The 20,878-nt window shown below is 40.2% G+C and overlaps 1 protein-coding gene across 2 annotated transcripts; it reads left to right on the top strand.

Annotated features, from left to right (window-relative positions):
- Window positions 1-97: 97 nt before the first annotated feature.
- Window positions 98-20,043, top strand: ATP6V1C1 (ATPase H+ transporting V1 subunit C1). 2 transcript variants are annotated; one of them, XM_048939040.1, is made up of 13 exons: window positions 98-229; window positions 4,673-4,854; window positions 7,318-7,385; window positions 8,457-8,542; window positions 8,859-8,953; window positions 12,805-12,896; window positions 13,899-13,997; window positions 15,144-15,212; window positions 16,340-16,432; window positions 16,516-16,609; window positions 17,070-17,167; window positions 18,223-18,349; window positions 19,446-20,043. In XM_048939040.1, exons 2-13 carry the CDS (start codon window positions 4,723-4,725, stop codon window positions 19,539-19,541), a joined length of 1,149 nt encoding a protein of 382 aa, XP_048794997.1. In that variant the 5' UTR covers window positions 98-229; window positions 4,673-4,722; the 3' UTR covers window positions 19,542-20,043. The 2 variants fall into 2 exon arrangements, with proteins under 2 accessions (XP_048794997.1, XP_048794998.1); XM_048939041.1 differs by lacking the exon at window positions 98-229 and adding an exon at window positions 563-674.
- The last annotated feature ends 835 nt before the right edge of the window (window positions 20,044-20,878 follow it).

Below are 20,878 nucleotides of genomic sequence, written 5' to 3'. Positions count from 1 at the left end.
TGGAGCAACCTCCATACACAGCAATACCCACCCACTCTCCAGCCACCCCATCGCACTCCCGCACGGTGCCACGCCGTGTTTCGAATCCGCAGCTCGGCTCCACGCCCCGCCCCGCTCCTTCGTCTCGTGACCGACGCTGCGGCGAGATCAGCTGACCCGGCGGCTCACGTGACGAGGCGGTGGTTGTGCGGGCAGCGCGCGGCTGCGGCGCGAGATGGAGCAGTGACGGGTGAGCGCCGCGCGGGGTGGCTGGGAAGGAGGCCGCGGCCGGGCCCGAGTGGGGTCGCCGCCGTTGTCTTCCTCTGGCCCCCGAAGGCGCGGCCGGGCCCGGCGGGGAGGATGAAGCCGGCCGGGCCCGCGGCCTGCCGGCCTACCGCCGGCGGTTGCGCTCGCGGCTCCCGCCCCCGGGGTCGGCCGCAGGCGCTGCGTACCCGGGCTTCGGAGCGGGCGGCATTGGGGCGGCCCCTGCCTGTACCGCTTCGCACCGAGGGATCGCGGCTCAGAGCCTTCCCTGCCGCCGCGGCTCCTGCCTGTGCTGCTTGGCGCTGAGGGCCGCGCGCCGAGCGTCGGCCGTGAGTTCTGGGAACGGGCGCAGAGAAGCGACGTGGTGGGGCTCGGGACTGCCGGCCGGCCTGAGCGCTGCTGAGGGAGGTTTGCGCTGAACGGGAAATAAGGTGCCTTCACTTCCCCTCTCCTGCATCGTTCTTGAGAAACGCAGCGCGAATTCTGTTCTGACATGGCCTGTGTGTTCCCATAGTTGAGGTGTGCGTTCAGGGGCATTGCTGCTGACGTTGGAGCCACTTTTCTTTGGAAATCCATTCCGAACAGAAATTAAGCAATCTCAATTACAAGTAGCAACACGAGAAACATTAAAAATGCTGTATCTGGCTGATGTCGGCTACTGAAGTAGCTGGGGCTCAAAACTGATACTGTGGAAGAAAACTTAAGGGAAAAGGAGTACTTCAAGAGTATTTTAGAGATGAGCTGTGCTTTTTTGGCAGGCACAGCACATGGCAGCGTGGTTATGTTACCTGGGCCTCTTTACAGTGGCGTATGGAAGGCTTTATTACCCATCAGAGTCCTGCTGCAGGCATGGTTAGGTGAAGGCATCGAGGAATTCACAGAGTGCTGTGAATCTGAATTGAGAGAAGTGTGTTCTTGTGGATTTGTGGTATTATGGCCTTACAGGTGAGAGCTGCATTCTTTGTGAGTGCTAAGCAAGGTGAGATCAGGTCAATATTACTGATGGTTACAGTGGTTACTGCAAGATGGGGTTACTTTATTTTCATGAACTTTTAAGATACCGACAGTCCAGGTGATCGTTATGGAAGTAGGAATTTCATGACCTACTAGTATTATAAGAACTGCTGTCACCAGCTCAGTCCTGTGCAAACTAAGAGAGGGGAGATTTACTTTAGATGTTAGGCAGAAATTCTTTACTCAGAGAGAGATGAGACGCTGGCACAGCTGCCCAGAGAAGCTGTGGATGCCCCATGCCTGAAGGTGTTCAAGGTTAGGTTGGATGTGGCCCTGGGCAGCCTGAGTTGGGGACTGGCAACAGAAGGGAGCTGGAACAGGATGGACTTTAAGATCCCTTCCATCCCCAGACATTCTGTGATAAAGCTGAAACTCCAGAATCTGTTCTCAGAGCTTCCATTTAAGTCCAACTTCTGAAAGTTCATTGTGGTCTATAGAGAAATTTTCGCTTAAATTTTCTTTCTTATGTTTCTGACTTAATGAGTTAAGACTTTTTTTTTTTTTTTTTTTTTTTTTTTTTTTTCCCAGCTGTATAGCAAACACTTCTTGCTAAGCTGGCCAGAAGATACAGTGACATCTCAAAAAGTCTTTCATTTCTTGACAGGTGGTTTTATCGGTGCTCAGCAGAATTAGGACTGTGATTCCTACCTGCTTAGAATCACAGTGGCTGTAGTACTGAAATAACAGTGTTAAGAAGATTTGAAAGTTTGATTAAATGTGTTGGTGCATTGAATGGTCTAAGCTGATAGATTTGTGTGGTGGACAGTTCCATCTAGGAATGAGGTTATCTGTTTATAAATGTTTCTGCATTTTATGAGTGTGCCTCAGAAATAATAGGAATAGCAAAAATAGCTGACAGTAATTAGGTGAGACAGTGCTATGACAGCTTGCACTCAGTGGTATGTCACAGAGCAGTGCCAGTCATGGAGGTACGAGTTGTAAGCCCAAGTTCTCATCAGCTCTTACTGCTGTTTCTCGGTTCTGTACTTGCTGTATTCTTGGCTTTCCTCTGGGATTGTTGTTCCAGAACATGAAAGCAGACAAGTTTGGTAAACTTTGACCGGAATGATCTCGAGGCTTCCAGTTTGCAGATTCCAACTGACCTAAAGAGAGAATAAATTCACTGCAGTGGTGGATCTCAAGGAAGGCTTTATGTATGTCTGTAAATATATATATAAAATATATAGATATATATACACCATTATTTGCAGTTCTAAGGAGTAAAATAGTAATTTACTTAAAATTAAAATAAAGCTGTCTACATTCTTGCATGCTCTGAACACTTGGTATTTCCTGCTTTATTCTCTGGTGCTCTTTAAGTGTAACAGCACTTCTCCTTTTTCCAGTTCTTGTTTGTTGTTCCCTAGTTCTGATTGCAAATTCAATTTTCCTAACGTTGAGCAAATATGGAAGCAAGCATGTAAAATTCTATGAAGCTTCTCTGCCTCGTGTCTATTTGGAAATATATCTGGCCCCGTAAAAAAAGCCCCACTGTTCAGACTAGTCTGTGTAACTGACTGGAATAGTGCCAAGCTGTCAGTCTTTCACCCACGTTAGATAATCCTCTGCTCTGCTGAGGTGGCTGGGATGGGGAACGGGCTGTTAGAAGTGGAGCAGTGCTTCAGGAACAGCAGTCCTGCAGAGGAGAAGCATTATTACCCAGCTCTGTGGTTACTGGGAGCAATAGCTGCTCCACTTGCCACAGTTGTTCAACTCAGCAGTCAAGATCAATTCATTTTCCCTTCAGGTATTAAAGGATTATGAAGTGCTCTTGTTCTTGTTTTTTAAGCAAGGGAAAAGATTTGCCAAAGTCTGTCAGGTGTTTTTAACTTTGTAGTAGATTTGTGTCGATTTGAAATTGAAATGGTTAATCTTTGAAAACCGTCTTTAAAAGGCCAAAAAACTAATTGAAGAGATCATTCTTTGCAGTGGATTGGTTAACATCCAGAAAAAAAAATCGTCTAGATTTTTGACAGTGTTTTTCAGTCTCTAACACAATGAATGAGACAAACTCATGGTGAACATGTAACTGTTTCCTTAGATGACGTGTTCTATGGAAACTTCAAACATTTTCCTTAAGATGTATTTATTTTTTAGTGGAAAGCTTGAGAACGCAGTGTTCCATCTGTTTTTCTGAACAAAAGCCTTGGGCTTCTGTGTTACGGCTCTTCTGCCTTCTACAAGAGCTTTGCTGCTGCTGCCATCTGAACTGGTTCCTCTTATTTATCCAACATTCATTCCGAAGCCTCTTCAAGCCCTGGTGTAACCAGCTCCCAACGAAAACCAATCTAACGATTAAACACTTGAGTGCACGTGTAAGCTGCGGCGATGTCTCCTTGTGGGGTGAAGTTGACTGTAAACTTGGTGGTGTTTTTTATACGGTCAGTGTTCATTGAAGCATGAGGATAAGTGAAGTGCTGTGTATTCACTAAGTTTAGTGTGTGTTAGGGAAGATAATGCATCTAAGTGATCAAAATAAGAGAAACTCTTCTCCCATTCCAAAGCGCTGGTTGCAGACCCCCTGTGGAAGCCCGTTGGTACGGTTAGTGTTTCCCTAAACGATCCCTGTAAGATAATTTGTGTTTAGTACATGCACTCTCTGTGATATTAGTATGATCTTATTGAAGATCTGTGATGAGAGCAAGGGTACCAAGGGTAAAAGAGCTCTCCTTCATGTTGAAATGAGTATCTACATAATGGGGTAATATGTTCATAGAATCACAGAATGGTTTGGGCTGGAAGGGACCTTTAAGATCATTTAGTTCCAACCCCCTGCTATAGGCAGGGACACCTCCCATCAGACCAGGTTGCTCACAGCCCCATACAGTCTGGCCTTGAAAGCCTCCCAGGAAGGGACATCCACAGCCTCTCTTGGCAACCTGTTTCACTGCCCTCACAGTAAAGAATTTCTTCGTAATATCTAGTCTAAATCTGCCCTCTTCCAGTTAAAGCCATTTCCCCTCATCCTGTTATTACACGCCTTTATACAGTCCCTCCCCAGCTTTCCCATCGACTCCCTTCATGTACTGGAAGGCAGCTATCAGATATCCTCAAAGCCTTCTCTTCTCTAGGCTGAGGTGCCCCAGCTCACTGGGTTACTGGGTCTATTTTCAGTTAGATTGCATGTGATCTTTTGTAGGAGTTGCAGGTGTTAATGTTGCAAACTCAGTCTTTAATGTGTGGGTTGGGCAGTTTAAAAAGACTGCAACTGTGCAAATGTATAAGACAGTGAAAGAATTTCTGTAAGACAGGAGAAGAATATGGAACCAGGTGAATAATGTCAGTAGAATCTCATCTGGTGGCTAGGGCTGCACTACGGTTACATGGAACAAGAGGTTTTTCTTCAGGCAAAGCTTTAAATCGGAACTAATGGCAGATATTCTTTCCTTCCCAAACTCTCATTTTTTCCTGCCAGCATCTTGACTCTGTCTTGAGAAGCAGAAGCGTCACGATAGAGACACAGAGATGACTGAGTTTTGGCTGATTTCGGCTCCTGGGGAAAAAACCTGTCAACAGACATGGGAGAAACTACATGCAGCAACCACAAAAAATAACAATCTCTCAACTAATTCCAAGTTCAATATTCCAGACCTGAAGGTAGGTAAGCTCCCTATCACGTGCAGGAGGTACATTTGTTTTGTAGTGCATTTGCTTTTTTTTCCTAAAACTGCAGGCGATGAATACTTGGAACCTTTATAGAAAAATAAACAGCTGATGTCTCTTGGAGTATGTGTGGATCCAAAAAATTGATTTAGACAATCGATTATCTTTTTATCTGGAAGTCTAGGATGAAAATTCTTCAATCTGAGTTTTAAATGCTCAGCAAGCTGCTCTTTCAGAGAATACAGTTTTTTTTCCAGGAAAAACAGTCTTGATCTCCTACTGCCAGCAGTTGGCCAGAGAAGAAAATTAACTTTGGAAATTAAGGTGCAAATGGAGACATGTGATTCGAGTGTTCAGATGGGAGTTTTCTTTGATTTTTATTTGTTTCACTTCTGAATTGTCTTTTCTGACTGAGAAGTGATGAAATGGGTTGAAAAACAAGGGAGATGATCAAGCAGCTGGTGTCTTTATGTTCTGAAGTAGCATTCTTCAGGTACATTAGTGATTATGTCCAGCTGAGCTTTCCAGTGTGACCTGCCAGTATGTTACAGAGAAGAGGAAGAATGCTTTTTCAACTATTTCTACAAGAAGGAAAGAGGGTTGTTCCTCTAAAAGCATGTTTCTCTTGGTTAACTACTATTACCAGGGATGAGAAAGGGTAGGAAGACAGCATGTTAAAGAAAAAAGGTCTACCTGACAGCTGGATGCTTCTTGAACAAAAAGAATGGTAAGCTCAGTTTAACTTCTTAGAACTGTAAGATTAGCAAAAATGAAGGGCAAAAATGCCACCCCTGTCTATCTGTACACGAAATGGTTCGAGTGGGGTGATGCTTCATCCTGTCTCCACTAGGGAATGGACCCAGAGCACCCAGTGCTTTACTGCTTCTTTTAAGAGAATTTTCCATTTGCCAGGTTAACGTTCACTTTTAGACCATCCTGAGTTATTTCAGAATATGAATTAGTAAAGGTGTGATGAGGGCCTTTGGCAAATGTCAGTCTTCTCCCCAGAGGAGGTGAGGTGTGTTGGTGGTGAGTCAGGATGACGTTCAGCTTGTAAGCTGCCAACAGTATTTAGAAGAATTAATACTAAAAACTTATGTGGCCATTATGGCTGTTAACATTTGTTTTCATTTCTCCTCTTGCATTTCCTATGAACTAAAATTATTCAGATTCTGTCCCTTTTAAGAATATTCTTTATATACAGTGGGACATAATCTGGCTTCTGTGTATCTAGTAAAAGTATGCTAGGAGTGACATCCTTTAGTGAATGCTTGTTATTGGAAGCAGTCTCCACTGAACAGCAGCTGTATTACTCAGGGACTTATTTGTGCTGTAAATAAGTAGTTAAGACATTAGCTTCCTTATTCTTGCTGTAGCTCAGAAGAAGGCGAGTCTGGGAAAGATGTTATGATGTTGCTTAAGTAGTTGTTCCCTTTTCTGCTTCAAGGCTGTAGAAAACAGGGATTGGGCTAAGATGAGTAGTCAGATCTGTGAATGGAATAAAGATACTAGACTGAAAGATACTATCATCTTTGCTAGATGGAAGATTTGATTTCTGCATAATAACAGTCTAGCAAGAAACATAAGCGAGTAGCTGAAACTTTGGAGTTTGAGAGTCATCTTTTTGTAGATAGGTCCTATTTTTATTGAACAGAATGAATAAATGTATCTGTGCTTGAAGCAATCCTAAGAAACTCTTATAACGTGACCAACTCAAAACAAAATCTCTCTTCGGCTGTTAAACTTGAGCATTACAGGGTTTTTTGTATCTTAAACCTGTTTGAGGTTTGTGTAAGAATAAACTAAATCATGGAATACTTAACTACTGTGCTGTAATCTTCATGCTTAAATTGTACTGAGTCTGAAATAGTCATCCCTGACTCTAAAAAGTCAATCTATTGCTCTAGACTATTGTATAAGGTTTGGGAAGAAAGTGTTCTCTACTGGGGAGTGGAAGAAAGTAAAAGCTTGTAGACAATCTAAATATATTTCATTACTCTGGGTACAGAAAGTCTTAGACTCTTGTTGGCCAGACTGCTGCAGAACTATTGAATCTTGTGCATGTTCAAAGTTCTGGTTGCTTCCAGCGCAGAGGTGCCCAATTACAGAAATTTCAGACTTGATCTAAAGTAGTAAATAAAATGCTGAAGCAAGAGACTTGTGGAAAATGCAGCCAATTCATAGTATAAAAGTTGGTTTAATATGCTTTGCAAGGCTAGAATGCTAAAACAGTGTGCCAGGCTACAGCAAGTTAGATCTAGTGCCGCTGAACTTCAGGGATATCTTAGGCATGCAGAAGAAAGTGTGACTTTCTTAAATTAACAAGTCTGAAATATTGGAGTGCTGTATTTTTTGTAGTTCTGCAAAGCTGCCTGTTGAGGACAGGCTTTTACTGTCATCTGGTTTTCTTTGTAGGCTTGCATACAAGTGCTAACACATTGTGATCTTTCCTTCTAGGTTGGCACGCTGGATGTTTTGGTTGGTCTGTCAGATGAGCTGGCTAAGCTGGATGCATTTGTGGAGAGGTAACATTTTATTTTTACTAATGTGCAAAATATTAGAGCAGTTATGTTGACACTTTACCAATCCATAATGATGCATGGATTGTTTTCATCTTTTTTGTTTTAGTGTTGATCTTAGCTTACTGAAATCTTAGCTTGTTGACTCCCCATAGAAGATGCTTTTTTTTCTAGTAACTTACTTGAGGGGGAGTGAAGAATCCAAACTTCTTATGGAATAATGGGACATGATGTATAGATGAAAGATGGTTCTCCCTGTAATAGTGCTGTGCATTGCCAGATCCTGGAGAACTGTTAAGAATTGAACCTGATGGCTGCAGGAAATGACAGTGCAATTGGGTAAAACATGTTCTTCTAGTATAATAGAATACTGCTTACAGGCTTCAGGAAGGTTCCTAACCCACAGAGGTGATTAAACAACATTAAGTCTTAAAACTGTCAATTTTGAAGAAATTAATGGTCCTTTGAAAGTGATTTTGAGCAAGCAAAATTACATAGCCAGAATCTGTGGAGCCATCTTCTGTTTCAAGGAGAGAATTATTAAGTAGTTGTTTTTAAGTTATGTTAGATTACTCAGTTGTTGTCAGCATGGCACATGTGAGCAATAGTGAACATTGCTTTTCTAGTGGGGAAAGCAGGTCTTGTACCTCAGATCTCATGAGGCTTAGAGCTGGAATTTCTCTGTAGTTCTTCAGTTATCTTTGGTATCTTGTCTCAGTTGCCTTTAATTTTTTGTTAGTTATGGGCTTGTACCTCACAATCTATTTTGAGAGAGGAGTTAAGATTTTGAAATTACAGACTTGAAGGTTGGGGTGTAGCAGAAAGTAATGTCACCTTGTTCAGAACTGATGAATTGCAACACTAGAAAAGAATTTTTAAAGAATTCTGACGTGTATTGGAGATACTGAGCACAGTTTGTGCTCTTGGAAAGCTAATATGTAAAACAACTAACACTTTGCTTTTGATCCAATCTCTTAATTCTTTTCTCAGGCAATTTCAGATCAGCTCTATGAATGGAGTTAATCAAAATGGCAATTTTTTTCCCTCTTATTTATAGCTTAATCTTTCATTTTTCAGTGTCGTAAAGAAGGTGGCGCAGTATATGGCAGATGTTTTAGAAGACAGTAAAGATAAAGTTCAGGAGAATCTTCTGGCTAATGGAGGTAAAGTGTTAACAGTAACATGCATTGTAAAAGGAGTGGGAGGGAAGGAGGTGATCCAGATATGTTCTGCTGCTTCTCTTTGATGGTCTGAAAGCCTAGTTTAGGCACGGAAGTAAGTTTTCCTATGAGTCATTTGCCATGGAAGAAATGATAGGATCCAAAACGGCAAGTAATTATAGATCTGCATATGAAATATTCACATTCCAAGGCCCTTTGATCCTTTGGGGCTGTCATCACTAGTCTCTGAAGGAACGTAAAGGTTGCTGATCATTGTAAACAATATTGTCTGTCTTAAAGTCCTCCTTTATCGCTTCAGTTGACTTGGTCACATACATAACAAGGTTCCAGTGGGATATGGCCAAATATCCGATAAAGCAATCATTGAAGAATATTTCAGAAATTATTGCAAAGGTAAGATAATTTGTTTTATAAAGCTTAATTGACCTTTTGTTATTTTATGCACAACGTGATGTTCAGAGCTTGTTTCTAGTTTGCCAGCTTCATTCATCTTTGAGAGTAGTAGTAAGCCTGTAATAGCGAGACGGGGACAGGAACTGGAGACTGCGCTCACTGAAGGCCACAAGCTGTCCCTCTCTGCTGTTTTTATTTCCTAAGACCATGAATTTAACAAATAGCTAGCAAATTATTTCACTTGCTATCTAATTTTTTGCTGTGCTAGCTTTACACTTGTCTGATGTTATCGAATGTTATGAACTCTTAACATTGAAATCACAGCATTTATTTACCTTCTGGAAGCCACAGTGCCCAGCTGTGAGATGAAAACTAAGCCTTCAATGTAAGAAAAGTTCATCTCATTGTTGTGGTTGTTTTCTTTCTTTCTCTTCATGCTGGTAAAGTGTTCATAATGTTGCAGATTTCATTTATACTTGTTGTGAGCATGGATAATAAGATCTTGAGTACCAAGTTACTGCATTAGAATGGTGAAAGAGTTTTCTGTGAGCTATTCTTGCTTTAAATATCTTCTGAGTTTTTCCAGTTTCTTTTCTGTGTTTTGTGATCTTCAAACAGCTCTGGAGATATTTGCATTGGTAAGATATGTAACCAAGAATAAAAGTGCAGCAGCTGCTCTGGATACCTTTGAGAGAGTCTTTGGTGTTGGATATGTGGATGCAAGAGCTGGGAGGAGTTGCATGTCAGTTCTGGCAGGCTGATGCTTTGCACTAACTGCAGATTCCTTTTGCAAGTTTCTTTCCTGAAACTATTTAAAATTTTTGCAGACACTATAAAGTCTTAGTTACATTCTTACTCATCATTATTAACACTTTAACTTTGATACATTCTTTGACGCTGTTGCTGTGTCCTGAATTTGCACCTGAAATTATGTTCAGTAATGTAATGATTCCTGGAAAACATCTGTGGTGTGATGTTATGTGGTGGGAATAAGGACTGAATTATGACTTTAAGATTTACGTATTAAAATATCCCACGCATTTAAAATGTGATACTATCTAAGAACCTGAGTGCTTGCTTCTTCACAAGGAGCTGAAAGTGAGTGTTTCATTTTCATACCTTACTGCAGGTACTTGGGAGAGCAAGTATGAAGTTTAACTTGGGAGAAGAGAAACTCGTTTTTTGTAGCAGTTAAGTTGGTTGAGAAAGCCACAAAGAACTTGAAGGGATGATACTGTTTGTTGAAATATTTTCAAGGATTCAGTGCATGTTTTCCTGTGTCCTAGAGCTTGCTAGATAAATTATCTGCTTGCAACAAAGCTGGGCTCCAGAAGCTGGACTTTAAATAAGCACCTCACTGAGTTGTTACAGTGAATGCAGAGGAAAACATCTGCTCATTTGCTGGAGTCCAGCCTGAAATTGGCATCTTTAGGTTGCTTTTTCTCTGAGTGATTTTCTGTACCTCTCTCCTTGGTAAACTGTTATAGCAGCACCGTGAGTCTACCTCTCTTATTTGTAAGGGTGTTTGTGAACTTTCTGGTTCTTTACTGAGAGAGTGGTGAGGTGCTGCAACAGGCTGCCCAAGAGTTGTGGATGCCCCCATCCCAAGGCCAGGTTGGATGGGGCCCTGGGCAGCCTGGTCTAGTATTAAATGGGGAGTTTGGTGGCCCTGCCTGTGAAGGGGGGGTTGGAGCTTCTTCATCCTTGAGGTCCCTTCCAACCCTGGCCATTCCGTGATTCTATGAATTCTTACAGCGAGACAAAGTTTGAAATGTGGCTCTTGCCAGTGTTACGCTGCAGTGTATTTTCAAGAGTCCCACTGTGACGTTGAGGTGTGCAGCTCTGTGTTTTCTGGTAGTTCAGAAGGAGGCAAAGCTGATTCTTTTTTATGGTAAACTCCAGTCAGTGCAAGTTTTCTTTTAAAAGGCTACTGACTTTACAACTGAGAGTGGTTAAAGGCTTGACAACTGGAAAGTAATGAATGGAACTGCTTGATAAAGAAGTTTGGTATCAGCTGTTTTTGATTTGTCATTAAGCAATGTGCTTTCAACAGTTGTTGAAAGTTTTGATTGTTGAAAAGCAAAAGGGGGAGGCTGCCAGTCTGGGAAGATATCCAAATGCACCTGCTTCATGCTTCATAGTATCTGATGCTTTTTCCCTAATGCGGGCTTCTAGCTGTGATCATGTTAGTGCTGTTTCTTGTGGTATAAAAAAGTTGTCATGAAGAGATGTGCTTTGTAATGGCTGCCAGAATGTTCCTCATACGTCATTAAAAGTGACATCAGTCAAAGGATCTAAGTAGCTGTAAAGACTGATATGTTTAAAGCACTCTTATTTCAGAGTATTTTGTCTAAAGCATTGCTGTATATCTGCAGAGGTGCGACCTGTTCACCTGTTGTTGAATGAAACTGCCAGGGTGTTGATGCTTCGACAGCTTCTTCCTGGTACAGACGAGTGAACCTATGTTACCATAAACAAGGTTGCTATGTAACAAAGTGACATACTTTTAAGAGATCTGTTTTGTAGAAATGAAGTTTGAGTCCCCAAGTTGAAGTGCTGTTTGTAGGATGCTGAAGTGCTGTATGCAGGCAGATGTTTTGTCAGCTGTCTGGGTGCAAATAAAAGGAGAGGCTCTCAGCTTTGTGCTCAGATGCATGCCCCTAGCACTTCTCATACGCTTGTTCCTATGTACTGTGGAGGAGGGAGGAGGCAGTGGTGTGAAGCCAAAGCAGTACTGCTCCGAGTTCTTACAGTTAGCCAACTGTTCACTAAGTGAACTTGAAATATTTTACTGCATCGGGTAGGTGCTGATTGAAGTATGACTGCATGCTTACAAACTACTTACTGCTTAATTTGTTTTGTTCTTCAACTTGCTGCCAAATTACCCAGCTGGGCCAGTAGTACTTGCTTAGACAAATGTTTGAAGTAAATTGGGTTTGTCTGAAATACTGTTTATCTGTCTACCCTGAAGCTGGACCTGGGCAGCTTCAGGCATTCCAAAGTATATAAGCTCTTATTAAATGTAGAAAATATCTGTAAAACAGACTTTCCTTTATGTCTGTAAGCCAATGCCAATATGTAAAATTGCAGCATAGAAGTTCATGAAGGGAAGTGATGATAGGATGCGTTGTATATTCCTTTGAAAAATACGGAAAATGGGAAATAAATGATTGGGGGAAAATGGGGCAACATTTAAAGCTGTAAATAGTAATGGCCACTGGGAGTCAGGTATGTGAAATATTTTGTTGATGCTCTGTCTTTCCAAATGAACAATGCTGTCCTTCTCAAAGAGAAGCACAAGTGAAAACATGCACTGAGCAGATGTAGTCTCTTAAGTGGTAGGTGATGTGAAGCAGTAATGCTTTGTGTCACTTAATTCTTGCTTTCCTACACATAAGACTGTACTGTTGTTCATGTTATTAAAACTCTAGTGGGAGAAAAGTGTAAGAATAGAGGAAGCAAAGGAAGGAAATGATGTTCAGTGTTTGCTGGTAAATTTGTGTTACACTGTGAAGGTGATCTTAAATGCTGTCTGCTGAGCTTGAGGGTGGCAACACAGTAAGTAGTGGAGTACTGATCAGCTGGGAGCAGTAGCATGTCTAGTTGACACTACTAATGCAGAAGAGGATGTGTAATTCTTACTGTTGGCTCATTTTCTTTTATAGATGTTATAACCTAAAATATCCTGGGTTTCAGGTGAAGCTTGTGAAGCTCTAGAGAAATAAGTATTTTATCTTGTGTGTTTTTTTTCATCGAGCTCTTTCTGGCAGATGAAGGATCTATGTTTTGAAATTAAGAAATTGTTATTTAAAAAATCAGTTCCTGAGTTACTTTTTTACTTAATCTTAAAGGGAGTAAACCAGATTGACAATGATCTTAAAGCAAGAGCCTCGGCATACAATAATCTAAAAGGGAACCTTCAGAATTTGGAAAGAAAGAATGCGTAAGTCATATCTGTTGTTTGTTGCTGATGCGTGAAGAGGTTGTGTTTATAAGCTTAATGTGTTTTTGAGGCGTTTGTCAATCTTAAACAATGGCTGTCATAGAACCAGTATTTATTACCAGCTGACTTGCTGGTAGCAGCTCACTTGTGATTGGCAAGTGCTTGTGAAATATCCAAAAAGCATGTATAAATTGCTGATGCCTTTGGGAGAAGTTTGCTGTTAAAGTGGTGTGTTACACTGCTGTATTGATGTCTAGCTGAACAAGGAAGACTTTCCCCTTACTCCAGTTCTTGCTGTAAGCATCTCAATGTCAGTGGGTTTCTTCCATCAAAATTAACAAGCAGAGGGACAGGTGTTGCATAAATGCAAGAATGCAATAAAAAGAGCTGCATGCTGCTGTCCGGTACATGTGATTATTCCAATACAGTCAAGATACAGTAGTTCTAAGAATGGTGGATTAATTTGACTTAGCACTGCCATTATTGTTAATGACTGTTTTATGATTGAGCTATAAATGCTTCTTGAGCCATAGTAATTTGTCAGCTAAGTCTCATAATGTCTGTGTAGGTTCTTATTCCTTAGTGAACAGGGCAATATGCCACTGCTTTAAATCTTCACTGACGTTATGAGTGTAGGTCTGCAGCAGCTTAGTTGTAACTCTGAAGCCCCATATAGCAAATTTCATAGAGAATTGATGGTTCTTGTGGTTATAAATCCCTCTTTAAAAGAGAATTTGGCTTCCTACATCTGTGTGGTGTTTGGAATATAGAAATGCCGTACAGCAGTGGAGCTACTGATTTAAACAAACAAAAAACTTCCAGTGACTTTAGACAGTGAGCTATAATGTTCATATAGAAACTTTTGCTTTGTTCTGTTAATAATGATTGCTTAAGTGAAATATTTTTGGAAAATGTGTGTATTACCAGACACCAGAAACTATTGTGAATACCAGCTCAGTTTTCAAACATGCATTTACTGTTGTTGTCTTTATTTCTGTACAGGGGAAGCTTGCTAACCAGAAGTCTTGCTGATATTGTAAAGAAAGAGGACTTTGTACTTGATTCAGAATATTTGGTCACGTTATTAGTGATTGTACCAAAGTAAGTTTGTTTAACTGAAGAACAGAAGAAAATAATAAATTTTAATCAAGCAACAGATCCCACAGCTATATAATACTGTAAGAGAGGATGTATGGAATTGCTTTGTATCTTCCTGGATCTACTTATGAAAACAATTGGATGCCTGTAGCAGATGAGCCCACATGCATATATTCCATTGTTCATAGGAATGCTGGGTTCTCATGATTTTATTTTAAGAAACTGCAGATTATCCTTTTGCTTCTTATCTGACGTTAGCTATGGCTATTCATGCTGTGGAAGATATCCTTATGAAATAATTACAGAGTAAAAACATGAGTTCTTTTCTGTGAGATGGCTTAATGATTGAATTATCCAGATTAGCTCTACGCTGGCTTTCACCATGTAATGAACCAAGTAAACCCTTTGCAACTTTACTCTGTGCTCTTTCAGGTTGGTAGGACTGCTTTTGTACTTAGTACACAAACAGGATTGCATTGGTAAAAACTTATGTAACGTCTAAGGTTTTCTGGGAACAGGTTGTTCCTAATCCAAAATGACAATAGATCTGAAATAACAGGAAAAAAAATGATCCAAGGCAAAGTGGTAATACATATATCTTTAAAACTTGTGAAACGAGAAAATAGCTGTGCTCTGGGCAGCCAGTTCTTTTGTCTTTGCAGTGCTAGACTGTCTTCCTGGAGCTGGGAACAAGGAGAGTTTCTAACTTGCAAAGACAGCATGTAGGGCTGTTCATCACATGAGCTAGTAGTCTCTCACTTGTGAAACTCCAATGGCAAAACAGGTCCAGTGGTTTTGCAGAGAGCTGACAATTGGTTTACCTTGTCGGTTATTTTTCTTTTACCTTTGACTTGTTTGTGGTGTTAAAAGGATGTGATCTCTTCACCACTAGCTACAGAAGGGCAGAGATTTCCAAATTCAAATCCAAAACATATAATCAACTTATACAAAAACTGAAAGTAAAATATTTCTCACTTTTTTTGATGTAGCTTATTTAGCAATAATTGTAAGAATTGTAAGGGGGAAACTGTTGTGTATTTCTGACAGCCTACAGCTGGGTTGGAAGATGTAATGATTAAATTTGTTTTGAAAAACTTTTTCAATTTGGATTTTTTCTAGAATAATAATCATAACCTGTGTATTTTCTAGGGTAAATTATAATGACTGGGTTAAGCAATATGAAACGTTAGCAGAGATGGTTGTTCCACGTTCCAGCAAGTAAGTTCTCAATGCAAAATCTCATGTGCTTGTATTTTACGTGGTGATCTTTATCTGTAGTGACTCTGGTTAGTCTAAAACTTGTCAAAATGTCTAGCTACACAGCTTGATCTGAGTAAATCAGGCTTGACTGTGTTGTGGTTGAAGAAGAAGTTTTAAAAATCTGTCTCCCTTTAGGGTTGATGAGCTACCAAACTCCTCACTTATGTGGGAAGGGTGAGTTAATCTAGTTCAGGTCAGGCATATTTTGATACACTTTGAAAACTGCTAAAAAAGTCAAGAGCCAGAGATGTAGACTTTGGTCCTCTGTGCATAGTAACAAGTCACTTCTCGTGTGTTAGCGAGGGTCCCCGCTGCCAGACTGTTGTGCATAATGGAAAAAACTAAGGCCAGGATTGGGTTAATGCTGTTAAGCAACTTTCACAAATTTATTACCATGTCAAAAATACAGTGAAATTATAGGAGAAAGCATTGCTGTGTTAATTTGAACTGACTGATTGGGGTTTTGATCAGGCAGATCTGATATTACCAGCTCTGTGCCAGGTTTCATGTTTGGGTTAGATCAGTGTCAGCCTAGTAGGAGATCTGCTGATGATTCTAAATTAATTACTGGGAAGCCATCAGCTAGAGATGTATTGAGAAGAGGTTAAATCATTGTATAATGCTTGTAGCACAGCACTACAAGCAGTACAGCACTGAAGAACAGTTTCCTCAAACATTTTTCTCAAAGTGAACTCTCAAAAAAAGTATTATTATATTGATCTGGACAGACTGGAGAGTTGATAGAATCCTTAGAGTTGGAAGGAACCTTTAAAGGTCATCTGCAATGAACAGGGACCTACAGCTAGGTAATGTTGCTAAGAGCCTGGTCCAGACTGGTCTTGAAAGTCTCCAGGGACGTGGCATCTGCATCTCTGGGCAACCTGTTCTCAGGCCTCACCATCCTCACTGTAAAAGATTTTTTTCCTTATTTCCAACGTGAATCTCCCCTCTTTAAGCTTGAAGCCATTTCCCCTTGTTCCAATAAAGTACAATAAATACAATACAATAAATAAAGTACAACTTAAGCCATTGTATTTCATGTCTTTAAAGACTTGAACCTTAATTCTAACTTCATTTTTCTGTAGTGTGCTCTTTGAGGATCAGGACAGTTACCTTTGTAACGTCACCTTGTTCAGGAAGGCAGTGGACGACTTCAAGCATAAAGCCAGAGAATACAAGTGAGTCTTATTTTTATGTGTTCTCTTGTGCTTTGAAGCATCTCTGGGTAGCTACTTCTGATTGTATTCACTTCCAAATGCAGATTTCTGGTCCGTGACTTCCAGTATAATGAAGAAGAGATGAAAGCTGATAAAGAAGAAATGAACAGACTGTCAACCGACAAGAAGAAACAGTTTGTAAGTCTGTGCAGGCTAGTCATTGCAGAAACCTAAGATGTCTAGGACTTGTTATTGCTACATAGCGATTTCATGAGCTTGTGATTCTGAGAGCATTGCAGGGATGACACATCAGGTCAGCCTGCCACCTGGTTAATCTTTTCAGGGATAACAGTGCTGAACCAAGTGTTGGTATTGCAGCTAAAAATATGTGAAATCTGCAAGTGGGCAAACATTTGAATGGAATAATCAGATATTAAAATGGCCTTTTATACAGTTAGACCATAACAAGTGGGATGATGTACTGAAGAGATAACCAAATCTTGTTAAATTTATCTTTGCTTTGTGCAAAATCACCCTTGAGCCATTATGTCAATAGCAAACTCTACCTTTAATTCATCAGTCACACTACAAATATTGAGTATCTGCTGAAGTGTCCTTAGTCTGAAACTTTTCCTGAGGATTTTTTTCTCTTTTACAGGGGCCTCTGGTGCGATGGCTGAAAGTGAATTTCAGTGAAGCTTTCATTGCTTGGATTCATGTGAAAGCACTCCGAGTTTTTGTTGAATCTGTTCTAAGGTAATGAGACAGGCCTGAACAGAACATTCTAGGAAGAAAAGCACATCTAGCTTGGCTTCACTTGCTTGAGTTTTGTTAATGCCACTCTTCCACAAAGGAGGAAACAGTGGAGTAGGGCAGCAAGAACAACTGTTGGCGTAGCTCTTGTTGCCAGGTGTGGAACATCTGAGGTAGATAACTTCATCTCATTCCTTCAGTGCTTTAGGGGAGTTGTCTGTCCATTGTAGCAAGACATTTCTGCTGTGTTTTTTAGCTTGCTTAATTGAGCTGCTTGTAAAAAGAGCTTACTATAGCTTGTGTTGAAGTGACTAGTGTGGATAGTTCAGAATAAAAAGTTTTGAGGCTTTGAGTAGCAGTACAGTTTGACATCTTGAAATGTGTGCTAGTTAGTACACAGTAGTTTTCTTGTTCAGTATTTTAACTGTAAGATTTCTCTTTGTTTTTCTTCATACCATCCAGAAGCATAGCTAATGAGTTGACATTGCTGCAGTAGTTCAAACAGACCTGGGTTTTTTTCAGAGCAGAAGGAACTCAGTCAGAAAACCAAAAGGTGTTTTGAAGTTAGTTTTGCTAAGACTTGTTGTCAAGGATGCCTTCAGAAAAGGCCTTGCAACCTTGCAAACCTGCAATCTGATTTGTTTTTCATAGTGCTGCAGGCTTGTTTTGAGGGCAATCTGAAAGTAAAGAAGGCAGTTTGACTTAGTTTGAATATTGGCAGATATTTCTGCACATCTGGAAAGGTGGCTGGAATAGAAACTGGACGCTCCACCTAGCGGTGTAAAGGTAGTCTTGCTAGTAAATTCATGGAAGTGTTCAAAACTTCAGGTAATGTTTTGAGAATTTTGAAAAGCACTTGGATTTTAAAAGGTGTTTTGTTATTTTAAGCTTGAAGAAAGAAGTTCTGCTTCATGTGTTACTGTGTGCGGTGCAAACAGTGATTGTGCAGAAGTAGAAATGAGTGGACTTTCCTCATCAGCAGAAGGATTCTTTCTCAATATCAAATACATTTCATAGAAGAGAGCTTATTTCATCTCTTGTTTGCTTAACTTCTGTAGGTATGGTTTGCCGGTGAACTTCCAAGCGATGCTGCTTCAGCCTAATAAGAAAACAATGAAGAAACTGAGGGAGGTTTTGTATGACTTATATAAACATCTCGACAGCAGTGCAGCAGCTATCATTGATGTAAGTGCTTTTGTAATTGCTTCTCTTAGGTTTATTGTGATTAAGAAAAAAAAAGTTTACTAGCTTCTTAAAAAGCTGCATCTCTTCATTTTTATTTTTTTCTGTGGTACAAAAAACTGTCTCCATATAAAAATGCAGCCTCTGTCTTACATTTTTGCAAAGGAGATGGTATGTAAAGTTGCAACCAGTGTGTTTTAAGAGCTGTCTGGTGTAGTTCTGTTTCACTTCTTACTGCATTCTTTCTTGCTACCAACGGAAGGATGTCTTGCAGAATGGATACTTATTCACATCCTCAAAGAATCAAAGAGAGTTTTGATCTGAAATTTAGACTTAGAAACTTGAATGCATTTCCTATCTTGTTTTTGACCCTTTAAGAAATATTTAAATTATCCATTGCCTCAGGTAACAGTGGTCTTAAAATAATGAAGTGAAGTTTTCTCTAGTTGCTAATTTGTATTTTTGAGCTCATGTCATTGTTCTTCTCTGCTAACGAAATATAAATTGTGCAGATGGAGTCAACTGTTCCACTTTCATGTCTTATATTCATGTTTAAAACTGGTGTGTTGGGAGACTTATTGAACTACTTCAATTTTATATTGAAAAGCAGTGCTTTTCATAGTTAAAAATTGAGTAAAAATTATCACATAGTGAGTTCAATTACAAAGGAAATCTTTTAGTTATATTTAATGTTTTTTCCAAAATATTTCAAGACATTTTGGTGGAGAAGGAAATGTGGGATGATTAAAGTGAGAGGTGCTAAGCTTCGTGTAGCTTCTTGGATCAGTACCCTGTAACACTGTGTGAGCTGGCTGAGTTTAGGAGTAATAGAACATAATTGGAGTCCTTTCCCTTCCTTTTGGTGGCAGTGTGTTTACTAACGAAACGGGTGTGAATTATTGATGCAAAGTTGATGTTAAAGTTTTGGTTCATTTTCTCAAAGTCATAACTTGTTTGTTACCTAATTTCCCATTTTCAAGTGAATGTTTAAGCTTGAAGTCTTGACTGATTGCCTTCTCAAACATCTGAATGTTTATATCAATTTCTGAGTAGGAGCCCAAGTTGTACGAGTCTAACCAGCTTCAAAACTTATTTGCAGGCAACTATGGATATTCCAGGCTTAAACCTCAGTCAGCAGGAGTATTACCCATATGTGTACTACAAGATCGATTGCAATTTACTGGAATTCAAGTAAAAATTCCCTAACGTGACAATCCTGTGTTGGTGTGAACAAACAGAAGTGAGGTTGAAGTAATACCTTTAACACTCTACTAACCATATGCTTGCTTCTTATGTTAGGTGAATTTTAAGCGCAGTGGTCCATCTATAGACATTTTCTTTTTAAAGGAAAGTGTAGTAACCTGCTTTTAAATAAACGTCTGTAAATGTATATTGAGAGAATTGAAGTATTTATAAACAGAGTGCTTTATTTAAGGGAAAGGTCATTCCTCTTTCATACGTGATCTGTGTTAATTCCATTCCCCACTGTTTATTAAAAAAAATTGTTTACAGAAGAATAGTGTAAATGTTTATGGCCATTTTGTTTGTTTGATTTAGTAGATACACGTGTTAACATTGTTGAACTGTGATGTAAAGTATGTAAGATTGGTATGAAATTGTGCTTTCTGAATGTTGTAAAATTACAATTGAAGCACTGTAAGCACACAGGAAAAAATAAACATATGTGTGCAAATGTGTCACTTTGTTGTGCAACATCTAATTGCAGTTGGCTGTGTCTGAACCGAAACGATGTGTTATGGCTTAAATCCAGTGCTGCATCCTGCCTGCATTGGCACAAAATTGCCATTGGCTGAAACACAAATACTGTTAAGAGTTGTAGGTATTTCTTTCACTGGGCAAAAATATGCAAGTGTGGTGACTGCTCACCAGACCTGTGTATGAATGTTTGTCTTATATCTTCGTGACTCTCAGGATTTGAGATGATTCTTCCACAAGTGAAGGTAAGGTGGGATGCTAACAACCAATACTAATATGTCTGTTTTTTTGGGTTTTTTTTTCCAAATAATTCTGCATTCATAGAATCATAGAATGGCTTGGGTTGAAAAGGACCACAATGATCATCCAGTTTCAACCCCCTGCTGTGTGCAGGGTCACCAACCACCAGACCAGGCTGCCCAGAGCCACATCCAGCCTGGCCTTGAATGCCTCCAGGGATGGGGCATCCACAACCTCCTTTGGCAGCCTGTTCCAGTGTGTCACCACCCTCTGTGTGAAAAACTTCCTCCTAGTATCTAACTTCCCCTGTCTCAGTTTAAAACCATTCCCCCTTGTCCTGTCACTCTCCACCCTCGTAAACAGCCATTCCCCCTCCTGTTTATAAGCTCCCTTCAGGTACTGGAAGGTCACAATGAGGTCTCCTTGGAGCCTTCTCTTCTCCAAGCTAAACAATCCCAGTCCCCTCAACCTTTCCTCATAGGAGAGGTGCTCCAGCCCTCTGATGACTTAGTTATTGCATTCTTTGCAATCGCTTGCAGCCTGGGGCTGCTTTCTGGCTTTGAATTATTAGATACC

Source organism: Lagopus muta, chromosome 3, assembly GCF_023343835.1.
Source record: "Lagopus muta isolate bLagMut1 chromosome 3, bLagMut1 primary, whole genome shotgun sequence".
Lineage (NCBI taxonomy): Eukaryota > Metazoa > Chordata > Aves > Galliformes > Phasianidae > Lagopus > Lagopus muta.
The sequence above is the reverse complement of the archived record's forward strand: the minus strand, read 5'-3'. Positions and strand labels throughout refer to the sequence as shown.